General features: G+C 51.2%; 1 protein-coding gene across 2 annotated transcripts; it reads right to left on the reverse strand.

Moving 5' to 3' along the window:
• Positions 1-863: 863 nt before the first annotated feature.
• On the reverse strand, positions 864-12362 carry NR2F2 (nuclear receptor subfamily 2 group F member 2). Of its 2 annotated transcripts, none has more exons than XM_047086850.1 (3): positions 12320-12362; positions 3946-4473; positions 864-1138 (listed from the first exon to the last, which is right to left on the reverse strand). In XM_047086850.1, the coding sequence occupies exons 1-3, from the start codon at positions 12360-12362 to the stop codon at positions 864-866; spliced, it is 846 nt and encodes a 281-aa protein (XP_046942806.1). The 2 variants fall into 2 exon arrangements, with proteins under 2 accessions (XP_046942806.1, XP_046942805.1); XM_047086849.1 differs by lacking the exon at positions 12320-12362 and adding an exon at positions 6063-6504.
• Positions 12363-14955: the final 2593 nt, after the last annotated feature.

Raw genomic sequence — 14955 nt, forward strand, 5'->3', positions numbered from 1 at the left:
CAATTCAAATTACAAAAGTTCACTTTTTATTCAAAACCTCAGCACGTGTCTTGGACACATTCCTTGGCTGCCAATAAATTCCACAGTTCATTCTCTTTCTTAAAATATTTTTAAAAAGCTAGGTTTGTCATGGTGTCTTTTTTTTGGGGGGGGGCAGGGTAGGGGAAGTTAAGTGTTGTGTGTGGTTCCTCCAGTTCTCAAATTAAAGAGTGCTCAACTTCACCTAAAATTTTTGGTCACCACTTGTAAGTGCGTTTCCATCACCTTTGAGTTGCCTTTTAAAGTTTTATGTCTTCCTATGGTATTTTCATGGACTCAGTTTTAATTCTTGCAGAACATATATTTTAAGGATACACAGTTTTTAAGAAGCCAAGATTATATCAAAACTTATTATAGAACCACAGAATAAACTGGTTTGGAACCAGAAAAGTACAAAAAAGAACAGCTAGAGGTACATAGACACAGGACAATTAATAATTTGGAAAAAAAAAAAAAGACTTACTTTCTCCATTCTGCTAATTTTCTCCCAATCTCCTTAAATGCACTTTTAGCAATATTTTTCAAAAATTTACCAAAAAAAGAAAAAGACTAATTTCCTTTTTATACAAAAATGATAAGTAGCAAGTTGTTCTGACCGACACAGGAGTTTTTTTTTTTTAATGCATTCTGTAAAAGTTCATTTGACAGTCTTTTTTTTTTTTTTTGAAATTCACAGTCCATTAAATTCTTCCCCTCTCTTCGTTTAGCAAACTTGTAACATCCTTTTATATCCTTTCTTAACAGAAGGAATTTAAGCAAACAAACCAGTCTTTTGCCTTTTCTTTCTCTCTGTTTCACTCCCCCTTCTTATTGTGATTTCTTATTTATTGAATTGCCATATACGGCCAGTTAAAACTGCTGCCGGACAGTAACATATCCCGGATGAGGGTTTCGATGGGGGTTTTACCTACCAAACGGACGAAAAACAATTGCTCTATGACTGAGGAGGAGACCGTGCGGAGGGAAGGGAGGCGAAGCAAAAGCTTTCCGAATCGCGTTGGTTGGTTGGGGTACTGGCTCCTAACGTACTCTTCCAAAGCACACTGGGACTTTTCCTGCAAGCTTTCCACATGGGCTACATCAGAGAGACCACAGGCATCTGGAAGAAAGTTTAAAAAAAAAAAAAAAAGAAGAAGAAGGAGAAGGAGAAGAAGAAGAAGGATTCAGTCATCAGATTAAGAGGTTTGAAATGGGTCACATGAGGTGTGTGTGCAGTGCTTTGTCAAACTGCCCCAACCGGAGTTGGAGCAAATGCCAGTATACTGAAAACTTGGATGGAGGGGAGGGGGGGGGTTGGAGAGCACGAGATGGTCCTGGGGGTATTTGCTTTAAAGTAAAACACAGCTCAGTGCACCGCAGGCTTTCACGCCACCAGAACTCAGGCTTGGTCCCTGGGAGGCCCAAGCAAAGTGCACTGGGTGAATCTGGCTCAAGTCAGTTGACGGACAGACAAACAGATGAAACCAAAACTGCCAGTGCTCCTCCCCCTCCTCCTCTGTAAATAAGAGTTTGGCTTATAATTATATATGGGGGGGGTGGTGGTGGTGCGAGAGGAGGGCCACAACCTGGCCCAGCCTCTAGTAATGGCGTCCACGACCCAGCCTCAGATTCTCCCCAAAGAGGGCGACTCATTTTTCTCCAGTCTTTGAAACTGATTTAAGTGGCCCTTTAAAACTGATCTTGTCAGTTTAGCCCTATTGAAGGGCAGCCATGCAAACTGTGATCTCTCTGTTCATTTGAGCTGTTTCTTTTCCCCCCTTTTCTTCTCTCTCCCTTTTTCTCCTACCCCCCTTTATTTATTTATTTATTTATTTATTTATTTATTTATTTATTTTAAAACCCAGTTCCCTCCAAGAAGAAACCCCTCCCTGTTATCTTCAGGAAAACACTTTTCTCTTTGGGATATGTGAAAATACAATAAATGCCTTTGAAACGAGAGGCTTCTCAGTGAGGGCGGCGCAGGTTGTGACCTGACCTTTTTGGGCGCCCCAGACAAGACTTGGGGCTAACACATGCATACGGTGAATCCTTAAAACAGATATTTCAAAACAGCCGCCACTACCTCCAGCCCCCAGAACCAGAAGACACATGTAATTTCCTCATGTGTGTATCCAGGGACTCTGCATGCAAAGAATGCATAGGTGTCTGTGGTCAGGAATTAAAAGATCTGTCTGCATTGGACTCCCTCCCTTTGCATGGGTACACTGTGTGTCTCCCTACGAATCAGATAAGAGGGACCTTTATCTCTTTGTGAGGCGATCTGCATTCTCCACACAGGCCTCTGCATTTTGCAAATAGTAATAAATTAAACTCTTACGACAGTATCAGGCATTTCTTTCCTTGAAGAGACCAAGGGTAAGGCTAAGAGCTAACAATGATATGGAGAAATTAACAACACCCCCCGTCGTCTGGGATCGTTGGCTGGGTGGAGGGTTGTGGGCTGGGGGTGAAGGGGGCTGTGGGGTTAGGGGAATATCCTGCCTGTACATTTGCATCAGGCAAATGTTCTAGTTATGACAGTTCCCCTGAGAAAAATACTCCAGATCCAAACCTCTCTATACGGCTCTTCCTTGCCCAGACACTGCCCTTTAATTGATTACCTAAGGACTTTCAAAGGCAGAATTTGGGGTGGCTGTGGGGGGAGGTTATGTGTTAAGAAAAAAAAAAACCAGCAGCGTATAACAGACAGTGGGTTAAGGACTCAGAACCTGCAATCGATTGAGCTAATGACTTGGGTCCCCAGATTTCCTTCAAACAATAAGGAAGAGACTGTGAATCTTTTTGTCTGCCACGAGAACTACCCAGCTCTCCGAGTGTCCTGGTTACAAGCTGTAAAAAACTGCAGTTCCTAGGTTCCAAGCCCCACAAACGTCCAAATGTTTGTAATTCTTAATTGGGAACCTCTTTCCCCCCCTCTCAGCCATGACAAAGGGATCAGCTGACAACTTAGAAAGAGAATGGAGAGGGGGTGATTTCCACCCACCTGGGATGTGCTGAACTCAGCCTGGAGGCAGCCAAAAGGCTCAGGTGTGGCCCAAAGTGGAAAGCCAGACACCTTCAGAAATCATTTGGCCTCAAGAGTTAATTAATATTAGATCTATTACTCACACAGGTTAAACTACATACAAACTAATTAGATTTCATAACGCAGTCAATGATGGTTTTATATCTCTGGCAACATTCATACCCAGCCCAAGTTGGCATACATTTTGGGTTGTCTGAAAATCGTCTGAAGTGTTTGCCTGGGCAGAGCAAGCTAGAGGCCAGAGTCTTCAACCCCTTGCAGACATCCTGGACAGTTATGATGCCCCCTTTCTTCCTCTTGCCCCCTTCCTGACAGCCTTCCTCCTCTCCTGGCAGTCTGCATTGTTTTAATAAGAATATGATTCTGAAAACTGCTGCCCTCAGGTTGGGTTTGCCTGGAGCTCCAGCTCCCACTGAGTTAGCAGGCAAACTTTTCCCCTGCAGGGGCAAACTTTTCCCCTGCAGAGATGATGCCAGGACAGCTGCAGGGCCCAGAGGCATCTCCTGGAGACTCAGTCAGGGTGACAGAGAGAGCGCCCTGGGGCAGAGGAGGCTGCACGGGACCAGCCAGCCCAGGAGGCCTGGGCCAAGGGAGGGCACAGGAACACGCATGCCAGTCTGGCAGGCTTGAGAGGCTTCCCCATGGCCCGTTTTGAGAGCATGTGCCCTAAGGGACCTTCCCGAAGCCCCAGCCTTCCTCTCTTGTCCCCAGGACAGGCCTGGCGAGGCCCAGCAGCTCTACAAAGTCCCCACTCCAGGTTGCCCTCAACAGTTTGGCCTTTCCAGGGGGAGGCTGGGCTCACTCTGGGGACTCCCAAGTTCTCTGGGCCCTAACTCTGAGCTAGGAGTCCTTGGGCATGAGAGGGCAGGGCTCCTTCCTACCTGAGGTGAACAGGACTATGGCCTTGAGACAGCTGTACTCGGCGGAGTCGACGTGCAGCGCTTTGAGCTTCTCCACTTGCTCTTGGAAGATCCGTATGTGGTCCATAAAGGCGACCACTCGGTCGGCGGACATGGGTGAGGCGTGTAGGCCAGCGGCGGCCAGGAGCGGGGCGACGTGGAGAGGCATGGAGCACTGTGCCGCGTTCAGCACGAACAGCTCGCTCCAGGTGAGGCGAAGCAGGGCCACCTGGTCGGTGATCTGCAGGTCAGGGAAGAAGGGGATGTTCCGGGCCCACTCGACGGCGCTGAAGAGCATCCGCGCGGCCAGTTCGCAAATGTTCTCGATGCCCATGATGTTGTTGGGCTGCATGCACTGGCTGCCGAAGCGCGACGTGGGGTAGGGCTCGGCGCGCAGCAGCAGAGAAATATATCCGGACAGGTACGAGTGGCAGTTGAGAGGGTCCCCGTTGGTCAGCGCAAACTGCCCGTGGGTTGGCTGGGTGGGCGGCATCCTGCCCCTCTGCACCGCTGCGGGGAGGAAAGGAGACACCCCGCCGTTAATGACCAGCCTCGTCGGTCGCCCAGCTCCCCCGGCAGGGTCTGCCCCAGCCCGACCCCCGCCTGACCCAGAGCCCGCACCGCGCCCGAACAGGCAGGCCTGCCCCTCTCGCCAGCGCGCCAGGGCCACAGACCTGGAAGTCGCCGGGAGCCCGGCAGCACTCCACTCAAGCCACCACCCAGGCAAGCTCTGGCGGCCAGAGCGGCACACTTGCCTCCGAGGCCCGCTCGGGGCTGGGCCGCCGAGGACCCAGAATTGGCCGCTTTGCCTCGGGGTCCCCGGCACTGTGGGCGGGATGGAGCATTCTGGGGGCATCTTTCTTCTTTACTGCTAAACAGCTGATATTTCTTATTGATTGGAGGAGAGGGAGCGGGAGGGGCGAGTCTGGGGGGGAGGGTGAGACGCTTTTGCAAAAGACACAAGGGTTCACCCCAGACGGCCTGCGGCCACCGTGCCACGACTCTCCCCCCAACCCGGCAGCCCCAGCCCCAGCCCGGCGGGGAGCCCCCCGGTGAGAGAAGAGCGGAGAGCCGAGGTCTGGCGGCAGCCTGTTCAGTGTGCTCGAAGAAAGAGAGACGGAGGGAGAGGGCGGAGAGAGAGGCCGGCCGAGGCGAGAGGAAGCCGGGGAGAGGCGGGGAGCAGGCGGCCGGCGCCGGCGCAGCCCGGGTAGGGCCCGAGACGGCCGGGGAAAGCTGGCGAGGCTCGGGCTCGGGCTGTTATCTGACGCCGGACCGGGAGAGTCGCTCTCGCAGAAACACAAAGAAAGCCCGGCGTTCGCTCGCCCAAGCCCGGAGCCCGCGCCCGGCGCCGAGCGCGCCATTGGCCGAGCACAGCTCGCGGCGCTCGGCGAATTTCATATCACAAAGACCCAACTCGCGCAGAGCGAAAGCAGCCGCCGAGGGCCCCTCGCCCACCCGTCCCTACTCCTATCGCGCTCTCCTCCTTTCAAAAGTGAAAGGAAAAAAGAAAACAGAGGTATTTTTTTTTTTTTAGCAGAATGTTAATCCACGGAGGGTCACATGAGCGCTGCCCGGGCGGCAGCGTTAATACGGCGAAGTGCATAAAATTGCCATTTGTAATTTGAACCTCCTGTACAAAAGTACAATCTCAGGTTGGGTTTTTTTTTTTTTTGAGAGGGTGGGGGCTGGGGAAAGGGGTGGGGAGGAGGGACATATGTTGAACATGCAGGAAAAACAAGGGGGAGAGAGGGAGAAATCGAGAGGAAAGACGGAGAAGTAAACCAGGCTTTTAAAACAACAACAGACAACACCCCATCCCTCGCAGAAAGGCGAACTCGAATGAACTCGCAATCAATGCAAAGAAAATGAAACAGCCCGAAGAGAAAGTAGAGGAGGAAATCAGTCGGCCAAAGCATGCGGATTTGGGGGGGGTCTGGGTTCCAGTGCAGAACTTGCTTCTAGTATAAAACCCCTTTCAGCTGCAATACGAAGAGAAGAGCTTGGGGCTTCTGCGTCCTTACCCAGAGCAGGCTAGCCAAACGCCCCCAGGGCCCCGGGACCCCAGGCGAGGGTGGGGGGGAGAAATGAGAGGCCGATACCTTCCCGTCTCATGCCCACTTTGAGGCACTTTTTGAGGCGGCAGTACTGGCACTGGTTGCGGTGGTGCTGGTCGATGGGACAGTTCCGGTTGGCGCGGCACGTGTAGCTCAGGTTCCTCCGCACGCTGCGCTTGAAGAAGCTCTTGCAGCCCTCGCACGTGAACTGGCCGTAGTGCTTGCCGCTCGACTTGTCCCCGCACACCACGCACTCGATGTGCTGCTGCTGCTGCTGCTTGTCGCCGCCGGGGCCGCCAGGGCCGCCCTGGCCGCCGGCCGCCGTCTGGGCCGGCGTGCTGGCCGGGCCCCCTTGGCCCGGCGTCTGTGGCGTGTGCGGGGCGCCGGGCGGCGGGCCGGGCACAGGCGGCGCCTGCGAGGCCTGGCTGCCCTGCGAGCCGGGCACCTCGTCCTGGGGGTCGCGCCACGTGCTGACTACCATTGCCATATCTATGGGGGCCGCGTCCGGACTTCCTGCTCCCCTGGCTGCGGGCGGCGGCGGCTCCCGGGTCTCGGGCTCCGGCGCGCCGCCTTTTGTGTGTGCGAGGGTGCGAGAGGGCGCGGGAGGGCGCCCCGGGTGGCTCGGGGGCTGGTTGGTTGAGGTTGGTTAGTTTTTCCTTTTTTGTTTCTGCTTTTGCAAAGTTTTGTCGATTGCTTGTCTGGCCCGGTGTGTTTGTTTTGTTTGTTTCCCTCGGCTCAGCTTTGTTGGTTTCGGGGGGCTTTCGGCCCGGAGGGGAGGGGAAGGGGCCAGGGGAGAGAGAGTGGGAGCAGAACGTGGAGAGAGAGGGAGGGGAGGGAGAGCTGCAAGTCGATTGTCTGGCTTCAAGACAGAAGTAGGAGGCAAAAAAAAAAAAAAAAAAAATCTCTCCAAAGATCTCGCTCGCTCTCACTCTCTCCCTCCCTCTCTCGTTCACTCTCTCGCTCTCAGAGCTGGTGTGCCGAGGAGTTGGAGTAGGAGGAGGAAGAGGAGGAGGAAGAGGAGGAGGAGGAGGAGGAGGAGAGGCGACTGTCCGGGGGCCAAGTCCAGGGCAGCCCACAGTCAGCCATTCAGGAAAGCCATCGAAATCAGGAGGACTGGGAGAGCGGAGGCGCCGGTCGCGGGCGCGCCCAGAGAGCCGGGCAGGCCGGGGCGGAGGCCGGCGGCCCGCGGAGTGGCCGGAGCGCTGCCCGGGTCCGGGGGAATCAGCATGAAAGTGGTCCGCGTCGGGCGCTGCGCGGCGTCGTCCTGGCGCTGGGCCGCCGCCGCCGCCTGCCACGGGCGCCCGGCGCGCGCCTCGCTCGCTCTGGCCGCCGCCGCCCGCTTTCGCCGGATGGAGGCCGCTCGCCGCTCCCTGCGGGCCGCCCGGGCCGCCGCCGCCGCCGGAGCCGCCGCCGCCGCCGCCGAAGCCGCCGGGTCGGGCCCGGAGCCGCCGCGTCTAGCGCCGCCGCCGCCGCTGAAGCCGCTGCTGCCGCTGCTGCCGCCGCCGGAGCCGCTGCTGCTGCTGCTGCCGCCGCCGCCTCACACACATAGGGAAAGAGTCAACTCGCCGGCGGCGGGGGAGAAATGATAAAAGAGAGAGAGGAGGGCAGATCACCACCTAGAAGCACATCCTTCGTGCGCAGAGGGGGGAGAAAAAGACGGAGAGAAAGAATGAAAGAAGGGAAAAAAAGGCAGCACGGCACCCGGAGAAAGGAGGCAACTCGGGGAGAGGAGGAGGAGGAGAAGAAAACACACACGCGCGCACGCACACACACACCGCGGAGAGAAAAGAACAGAGAATCAAAGTGATCAAATATGCTAAAAAGGGGGGCGCGGGAGGGAATGCGATTTATAGGCGCCGGGGCTGGCAGAAGTGGCTTCTCCGCGATCAGCTCACTGAGCTCTCTATATAGTGAACTTTGACACGACTGCTGCAACTTAGCGCACGTTGCCATGGTGACGGCGCGCCTTATAAGGCAGCAGCCGGGGTTGGCCTGGCCAGGCGCGCGCGCGCCGCCCCCTCGTCGTCATTGGCCGGAGCGCGGCGGCCCCGCCATGGCGGCCGCGGGCTCAGCCCGGTCCTAGCGCGAGCGGCGTCGCGGCCGCGGCGCGGGGCGCGCGGGGGGCCAAGGGGGGCGGGGAGGGGGCGGCCGCGCCGCCACCACCGCCGGGCGGGGGATGGGCCCGGGCCGGCCCCGGGCACGCGGCCCCCGAGCTCTCCGCACCCCGCACCGGAGGTTTCCGCCCCAGCGGGGAGAGGAGCGCGGCGCGCACACACAACGCCTCTTAAAGGCTCCGCGAGAGGCTTTGGATGGAATCGAGGACTTCGCCTCCCGCAACTTGGCGATGCCACGAAATCCGTCGCTCGCGCACCACCCGGGACTCCCGGCGCATCTTTGTGCCCACAGTGCCAGAGAAAGAGAAAAGTTCCCCGGTTTCTTTGCAGAGGGGTAGTGGGTGGGGGGCAGGATAGGTGCCGAGAACCGAGCTTGGAGGCATTTTGCAAACGAAACATTTGGTCAGATCCGGGTGACGGTAGACCCTTCTCTTAAGCAACTCTGATCACTTGCTTGGTTTTGTGGCTTGATAGACATATCTTTTTTTTTTTTTTCTTTTTAGAGGGAAAAAAGAAAGAAGCCATTTGGTATCTGTCTTTTCCTTGCAGGGTTAACATTTCACAGGTATGTGGCCTGACATTTTAATTGCTCAAATGAAACATCTCGGATGCTGAGAAGCACAAGTAGACTTCATCTCATTGTCATGACGCAATTAAAATCAATTTTCCTCAACTTCATCCTCTCTCATTAGTTATAGCTAACTCACAAGCCAACGTCCTGCCACACTACCCAGTCGTGGAGAGAGGTGAATAGACCGTTCTGTCCGCTGATGGACGAGCGGAGGCAGCCTCCCAGCCTCCTAGCCTCCCCTGTGCATACCCTCTGTACACACATGTAAGCGCACATGTATCAGATGCATATTTGTCAACGTACACAGACAAAGACTTCAGCGCCTATGCTTCTAGGTCATGGAACAGTTGAGGACGAACTTCATTGTTCCTCAGGTTCCTTTTAGGCATCCATTGAGTCATTAAAACACGACCAGCGATCCTGCTCCAGATTGGAAATAATACCAAGCACAACTCACAGGAACCACACACAAGCCACAGGCCACCTCAAGAGATTCACTGCAATAAGAACAACTTAATAGCCTATGCCAGTCTGCTTCAATGTGCTAAAATCATCAACATGGATGTGTCTCTGAACTCCAGGGCGTTTGGCTTTAAACATCACACATCTTAGAATTGGCCCCACGGAACACACTGTATTTCAGGGCAGGCACCTTTCGGTTTGATCACGAGAAGTTCATTATGATTGTTCAACGTTTAGAAAACAAAATTTTGACAGCATCGCACACGTTTTGCCCCAAGAAAAACTGTAAACTTGGAAGCCAACCAGGTTTATGAACAGTTGAAATATTTTACATCAACCACGCCGAGTTTCAGGAAACATGAACACATGTGAAGAGTAAAGTAATGACCCCAGGAAAGCATCCTTGATAGTGCAAAAAATGGACGAGATGAAAGGTGTAAAAAAAACCAACCATAGACCACACATACGATTGACCTGTGCTGGTGTGTGCTCTTTGCATTCAATAAATACCCTTTACCCACAGGCAGAATACAAGGTACGTACTAAGTGAAGATATAGGCAGACAGGGGCTAGTTTTTAGGAGAGGAGAAACCCTCTTTACACTTCCTTGCTGAAACCTTCTTAGTCCTCACCCTTTCTCCGCTGAAATCACGTATTTCACTAAAGCTGCAGGTGCTGGGATTATTTGAAAGTTGTAAAAAAAAAAAAAAAACCAACTACAGTGGACACTGAACTATCATAAACCTGGTGTGCAATGAGATTGCCACAGAGAAGGCAGGCTGAGAATTTCAGGTTGATTAGAGACACAATATCACTTTCTCTTAAAGAGGACAGAAGGATGGAAAAGAAATCATTTCAAAGGGTTTTTTTCCCCCCCTTTCAACTCCTATGATTCAAGGGATTGCCTAATGCTACAAATGTCAGTAGATTAGGGGCAATCTCAGCAGAGATGTGGTGGGGCTGGGATGAGACAGGAAATCTAATGGACATACCCATCTCAATTTAATAGAAGAGAATAATTGATTGTAGGGAAATCTTAATCTTGCCTCTTGAGTGCAGACACTTCCATAGCAAGATCACCTTTTACAGACATGCAGTGGGAAATTTCTGAAAAGCAACAGCTTCCACAGGGCACTTAGAGATTTTTGGTGTTTGAAGTATGCTCTGATGGACTCAGATTTAAAATGAAGAATTTCCCAATCTCCTACAAAACTGGAGCCTGCCACAGCACACGACCACAGCCTTCCCATGAAGTCAGACGTGTTTCACTCTGTATTTTAGATTCATTCAGTTATGGGCATGCTATTAGAAATTCAAAACAATAAATAAATGACCATATCAATTGTAGTTAATTTTTACTGCATATAAGAAGAGAAAGGACTGCAGACTGAGAAAAAAAAAAAGGAGGGGAGAATATTTTCAAATGCCTTCTTCAGAGATGCTCATTTCCCTTGAATAAAACAGCTCTAAGACTAAAAGAGAAATATCAATATGTCGTTACTGTTCAAAAAAAAAAAAATCCAGCCCAGTCTTTTATTGCAGATGTAAATTTATTTTAATGAGGGGAATGGCAAGCTTTAATTTGGCTGGAGAAAGTTGGAAAAACATTTGTTTTACTCTGGTGGAAAAAAAAAAAAAGTAAAGCAAACCCACCCAGGAATATGATTTTCTTGCAGCAAGTGGCCTGACGGCTGTCATTCTCCCCAAATGAAATCACAATATGAATACAGACCCCAGCAAATGCCGAGTTTAACTCTGAACTCAGTAGAAACCAGTTCTGTCCACCAGGATTCATTGAATTCCTCCTTTCCCTCAATCTAGTTCGTGTGTGTTTTTTCTCTTCCACCACACTGGAGCTCCATGAATAGGGAAAGGGGTTTCCATTGTGTCCCTCTGAACTTCCAAGTCAATGCAATTTTTAACCACTGGCTTGTGGTACTTTGAAAATCACCAGGGGCTGTCAGAGTTGGGTCCTCTGAAAAATTTACAGTGCTAAATCAGAGCATATGCTGGGAGGGAAAAAATTGCTTAACATTGGAGCAAGTACAGTATCTGTCTGCCCCCTAGTGTAAGAGTCCTCGCTGCCTAAAATTCAACTTTAAAAGAAAAGGAGCTCTTAAAGGGAAACGACTTGGAGCTCACGTAGGCATACGAGAATGAAACTTCTGTACATTTTAATCTGAATAATTCTTCAGGATTTAAAATTAATTGGCTCTAGCTTGGTTGGACCGGGCTCGGATCTCGCCACCGCTGCGTTTCCCGAGTCACTGGCGGGGAGAGGTGATCTTTTTTTTTTTTTTTTTTTTTTTTTTTTCCTCCCCGAACTGGGTTTCTGTGCGTCCCCCTCACCCCCTCCTCTCTTTTTCTTTCTCTGTCTCTGTCGTCTCTCTCGCTGGCTTTTTAAAAATGAGGAACCGTTCCTTGAATGTTCTGGACAGAGCACAGAATTGCTTCTTAAGTCAGCCCGGCGCGGTTGCAATAGACAGCCAAAAGGTAAACGTTTGCCTGAAATCCGCACGCCGGTTCCGCCACCCCGCCCGATGGTGAGTACCCTTCTCGTTGCGATTCTCCTCCTAGCTTTAACCGAGCGCTTGCCTCCCCGAGCCGCGGCCGAGGGCGCCGGGCAGGACTTTCCTCCCTCCCTGCCTGGCTGGCTGTCAGTTGCACAAGGTTGCAAAATGAAGCGCAGAGGCAAATCGAACAGTAAATGCTGATGCTTAGAGCGAGCCTCGCAGCTCCTTTGCTAGAAAACCGAGTCGTCTGTTGCTTGGAAAAACACGCTTATAGGACTGGCTTTTTTAGTTTGCTCTCTGGAAGGAAAGGAGTTTGAGGAGACAGGACGAGGAGATGGGGAGGCACGGCAGTCTTTACGCTTCGGTTTAATCATATTTTGGCAGCTTTGCAATTGTATTTTCCCCCCCTCTTCCCCCCTCCACCACCTCCCCTATCACACACATGTAATAAAATATGGCAATGCATTGAATTGACTGTCCCCCCCCCTCCCCAAACCCCTGAAACCACAGTCCTAGGCATTTCAGACACGTTAGCAAACCGATTTTTTGAAAAGCCCCAAGTCACCCCCAGCCCCACACAGCACAAGGAGAAAAGTGAGAAAGGAGAGAGAGAGAGAGAAAAAATACTGTAAGTAAACATACCAAAACCATATTTGCCTTGTTCAAGGTCCCAAACCGCTTGCATCTTCCTTCTAAACTGGAATAACTCTCCTTTAGTTTGGCGGGTGAAATAAACGCTTTGTTGGCCCCCTGAAAAGATGTGTCTTTGATAATTAAAGAGAATCTCCTCCTCGGTGTTTATCTAAGCGATTGTGCAAACTGATAAAAAGTAGGCACTAGCCTGCAGGGAAAAAGAGGAAAGGTGAAGGGAGAGACCTTCCACCTCAAGGAAGTGCTTCCCCATGTATTAGGCGTTCTCAGCCTTGGAAAGCCCTGCACACTAACTTTAGAGAGACGAGGTTTCAGGGAGCTTTGTACATAGCTGCTGAGGAATGCGAGCCTCGCCTTTAAGAAAAAAAACCCCAAACCGTAGGTAGGAGATGTCTGGAGTGATCCTTGTCTCTCATCTCATTCCTTAGAAGGAAGAGTGCGTTGTTACACCTTGTTTGGGGCTGGAAAGACGAGACTTTAAAAACACCCGTCCAATTGAAAAAAATCTCCCAACTTAATGAGTTTAGTCGGAGGCTGGAGCAAACGGCTCAGCCTCGGCGGAAAACCGCCAGCAACTATAGGCGATATTGCAAAGCAAGACGACCCGAGGCACAGCCAAATTCCACTGTTTGGGGTCGAGAGGGATGGAGGCTAATCCTAAAGCAAGTTGGAAAAAAACAGAGGTGGGAGAGGAGGGGGAAAAAGCAGCCTCCTAGCAGACTGGCAGACAGGCTCCCCTCACCCTGGATCAAAGATAGAACTTGAAGCAGGAGGGCAACATTTTTCCTAGGAATCCGTTGGAATCCTCATTTTCTACTTTTAACTCATGTCCCCCCAAGTGATTTTTCCCACTCCCCTGCAGAGCCGTGCCCCCCTTTTCCAGTCCCCATTCTAGAACTTTCCTGAGGAGGAAACCTATTTCTTTTGGGGGGGGAGGGGTTCCCAATTTCAAGCCTTCAAATAATGAATGCTTAATTAACCCCCTCCCTCCACCCACCCTCCCAAATGGAAAAAGGAAGCAGGAATACAGTAACTAGAGAAAATTGAGGAAAAACTATGCTGCCTCTTGCAGTTTAATACAGTTTTAACTAATGGATTTTTTTTGTTTTGTTTTGTTTTAAGAGAAGAATAATGGGGAAACACGGATCTTTTATTTTAGGAAACTGTTATGGTAAGATGTATGTCAGACTTGACAAATGGAACTAACGCTCTTCGGCTGCTTCTTGTCCTTGTCTTAAACAGGAATTAAGTTAAACACAGTGCTGAATGTTAATTACATGTTTACTGGCTAATGAAAATTACAAATGGTTTTGCCACCTCAAACAATGATGAAAACTCTGAAGACACTGTAATTATATACTTTGAGGGAAATAACTCAGAATATTGATCATAAGAAGTGTAAATCTTTTTTTAACTATTCATTAATACCATAAATATGGGCTACAGAAGTTTTTCCTTGTGGTTTGTCTCATCAGTTATATCGAGTGGATGGATGGTGAGGTTTCTCTGGGGAGGTGGTGAACTCATTCTCTTGTAGAAGGAGGCCACTTGTGTAACTCAGGGGGTGCCCCCTCCCTTCCGCCCCCGCCCCCTTTAACCCCGGCAGAAGGTCGGGGGGGATAGTTGAACGGGAGGAGATGGGGGTGGGGGGGGGCTGGGCTCAGGGCAGGTGAAGGTGATCACTGCCCAGCCTCTCCTCTCCCCTGCCCTCTTCTCTTCATTGCTCCCTCCTCCCTTCCCTGCCAGGTCTGATCGATGACCGCCTTCCCCAGCCTGGGCGCCTGTCGGGTAACCTGGCATTCTGGTTCCTAATGGAGGACAACTCACCGCAACCCAGCCACGCTGCCCTGGCATCTTAAGTTCCTTCTTTCAGAGGTGGCTAGGGCAGTTCATGGCAAGAGAAGGGGGGAAAAAAAAAAAGTTGAGTGTGGAAGGGGTTATTGGGCAAGGTGGCTCAGGCGGCGGAACCAGAACCGGTTTGGGAGTAGAGAAATGTTTTTTGTTTTGTTTTGTTTTAACTTTGGCCTGAGTTGTAACTCTGCACTCTGGAGCGTGACAGCCACTCCGATCTTGGGGGTCAAAGGTGAGGGCTGCACTAACCCTAAAAGGCTTGTCTGGCCTGGCCAGAAGGCCGAGCTCGGGGAGAGGTGGGGGGTGGGTGGTGTGGCCAGCCATACTGCCTGACGCTTCCGAGGGGGTGTCTGTGAAACCCACACGTGGGGGGCACAGAACCGAGGGCCGGTTTTAAGTGCAATATTAAGGATTTTTTAAAAAGTGCCCTAGGCTTGTGGGACTGGAGTCCTCTTTTTCCCTGAGAATTCCCAAGGCGCTGGTCTTTGTCTTAGAAGGAATGGAGTTTCTGAATGGTGTGAAAGGGACAGAGAGGGTCGCTTCAAATCGATTTTACTTGTCCTTTCTGTCTTTTCGGATCAACGCCCTTCAATGGGCACAGAGGTGCTCTTTCAACCAAAAACTTGTGCTACATTTTCTGCCTGTATTGGTGCTAAATACAATAAGCACTGGGCAGATTTTTTTTTCTTTGCTCTCCAAAGCAAGAAAGCACCCTAATTAAATTGTTTTATATGGACAGTCAAGACGGACCAATTAAGTATGCATTAGTATAAAGA

The sequence above is a fragment of the Lynx rufus genome, unplaced genomic scaffold (assembly GCF_022079265.1).
Source record: "Lynx rufus isolate CCGP_SWC_20201006 ecotype Redwood Valley unplaced genomic scaffold, mLynRuf1.p SCAF_21, whole genome shotgun sequence".
Taxonomy (NCBI): domain Eukaryota; kingdom Metazoa; phylum Chordata; class Mammalia; order Carnivora; family Felidae; genus Lynx; species Lynx rufus.

What these genes read in the sequence shown, in the direction of transcription:
- NR2F2 (XM_047086849.1), bottom strand. Translation starts at nt 6,504, where the DNA reads ATGGCAATGGTAGTCAGCACGTGGCGCGACCCCCAGGACGAGGTGCCC. An exon ending in AGTGGGCATGAGACGGGAAG is followed by an intron (nt 4,474 to 6,062) that starts GTATCGGCCTCT and finishes TCCTCCCCGCAG; the next exon opens with CGGTGCAGAGGGGCAGGATG. An exon ending in CATAGTCCTGTTCACCTCAG is followed by an intron (nt 1,139 to 3,945) that starts GTAGGAAGGAGC and finishes ACTTTCTTCCAG; the next exon opens with ATGCCTGTGGTCTCTCTGAT.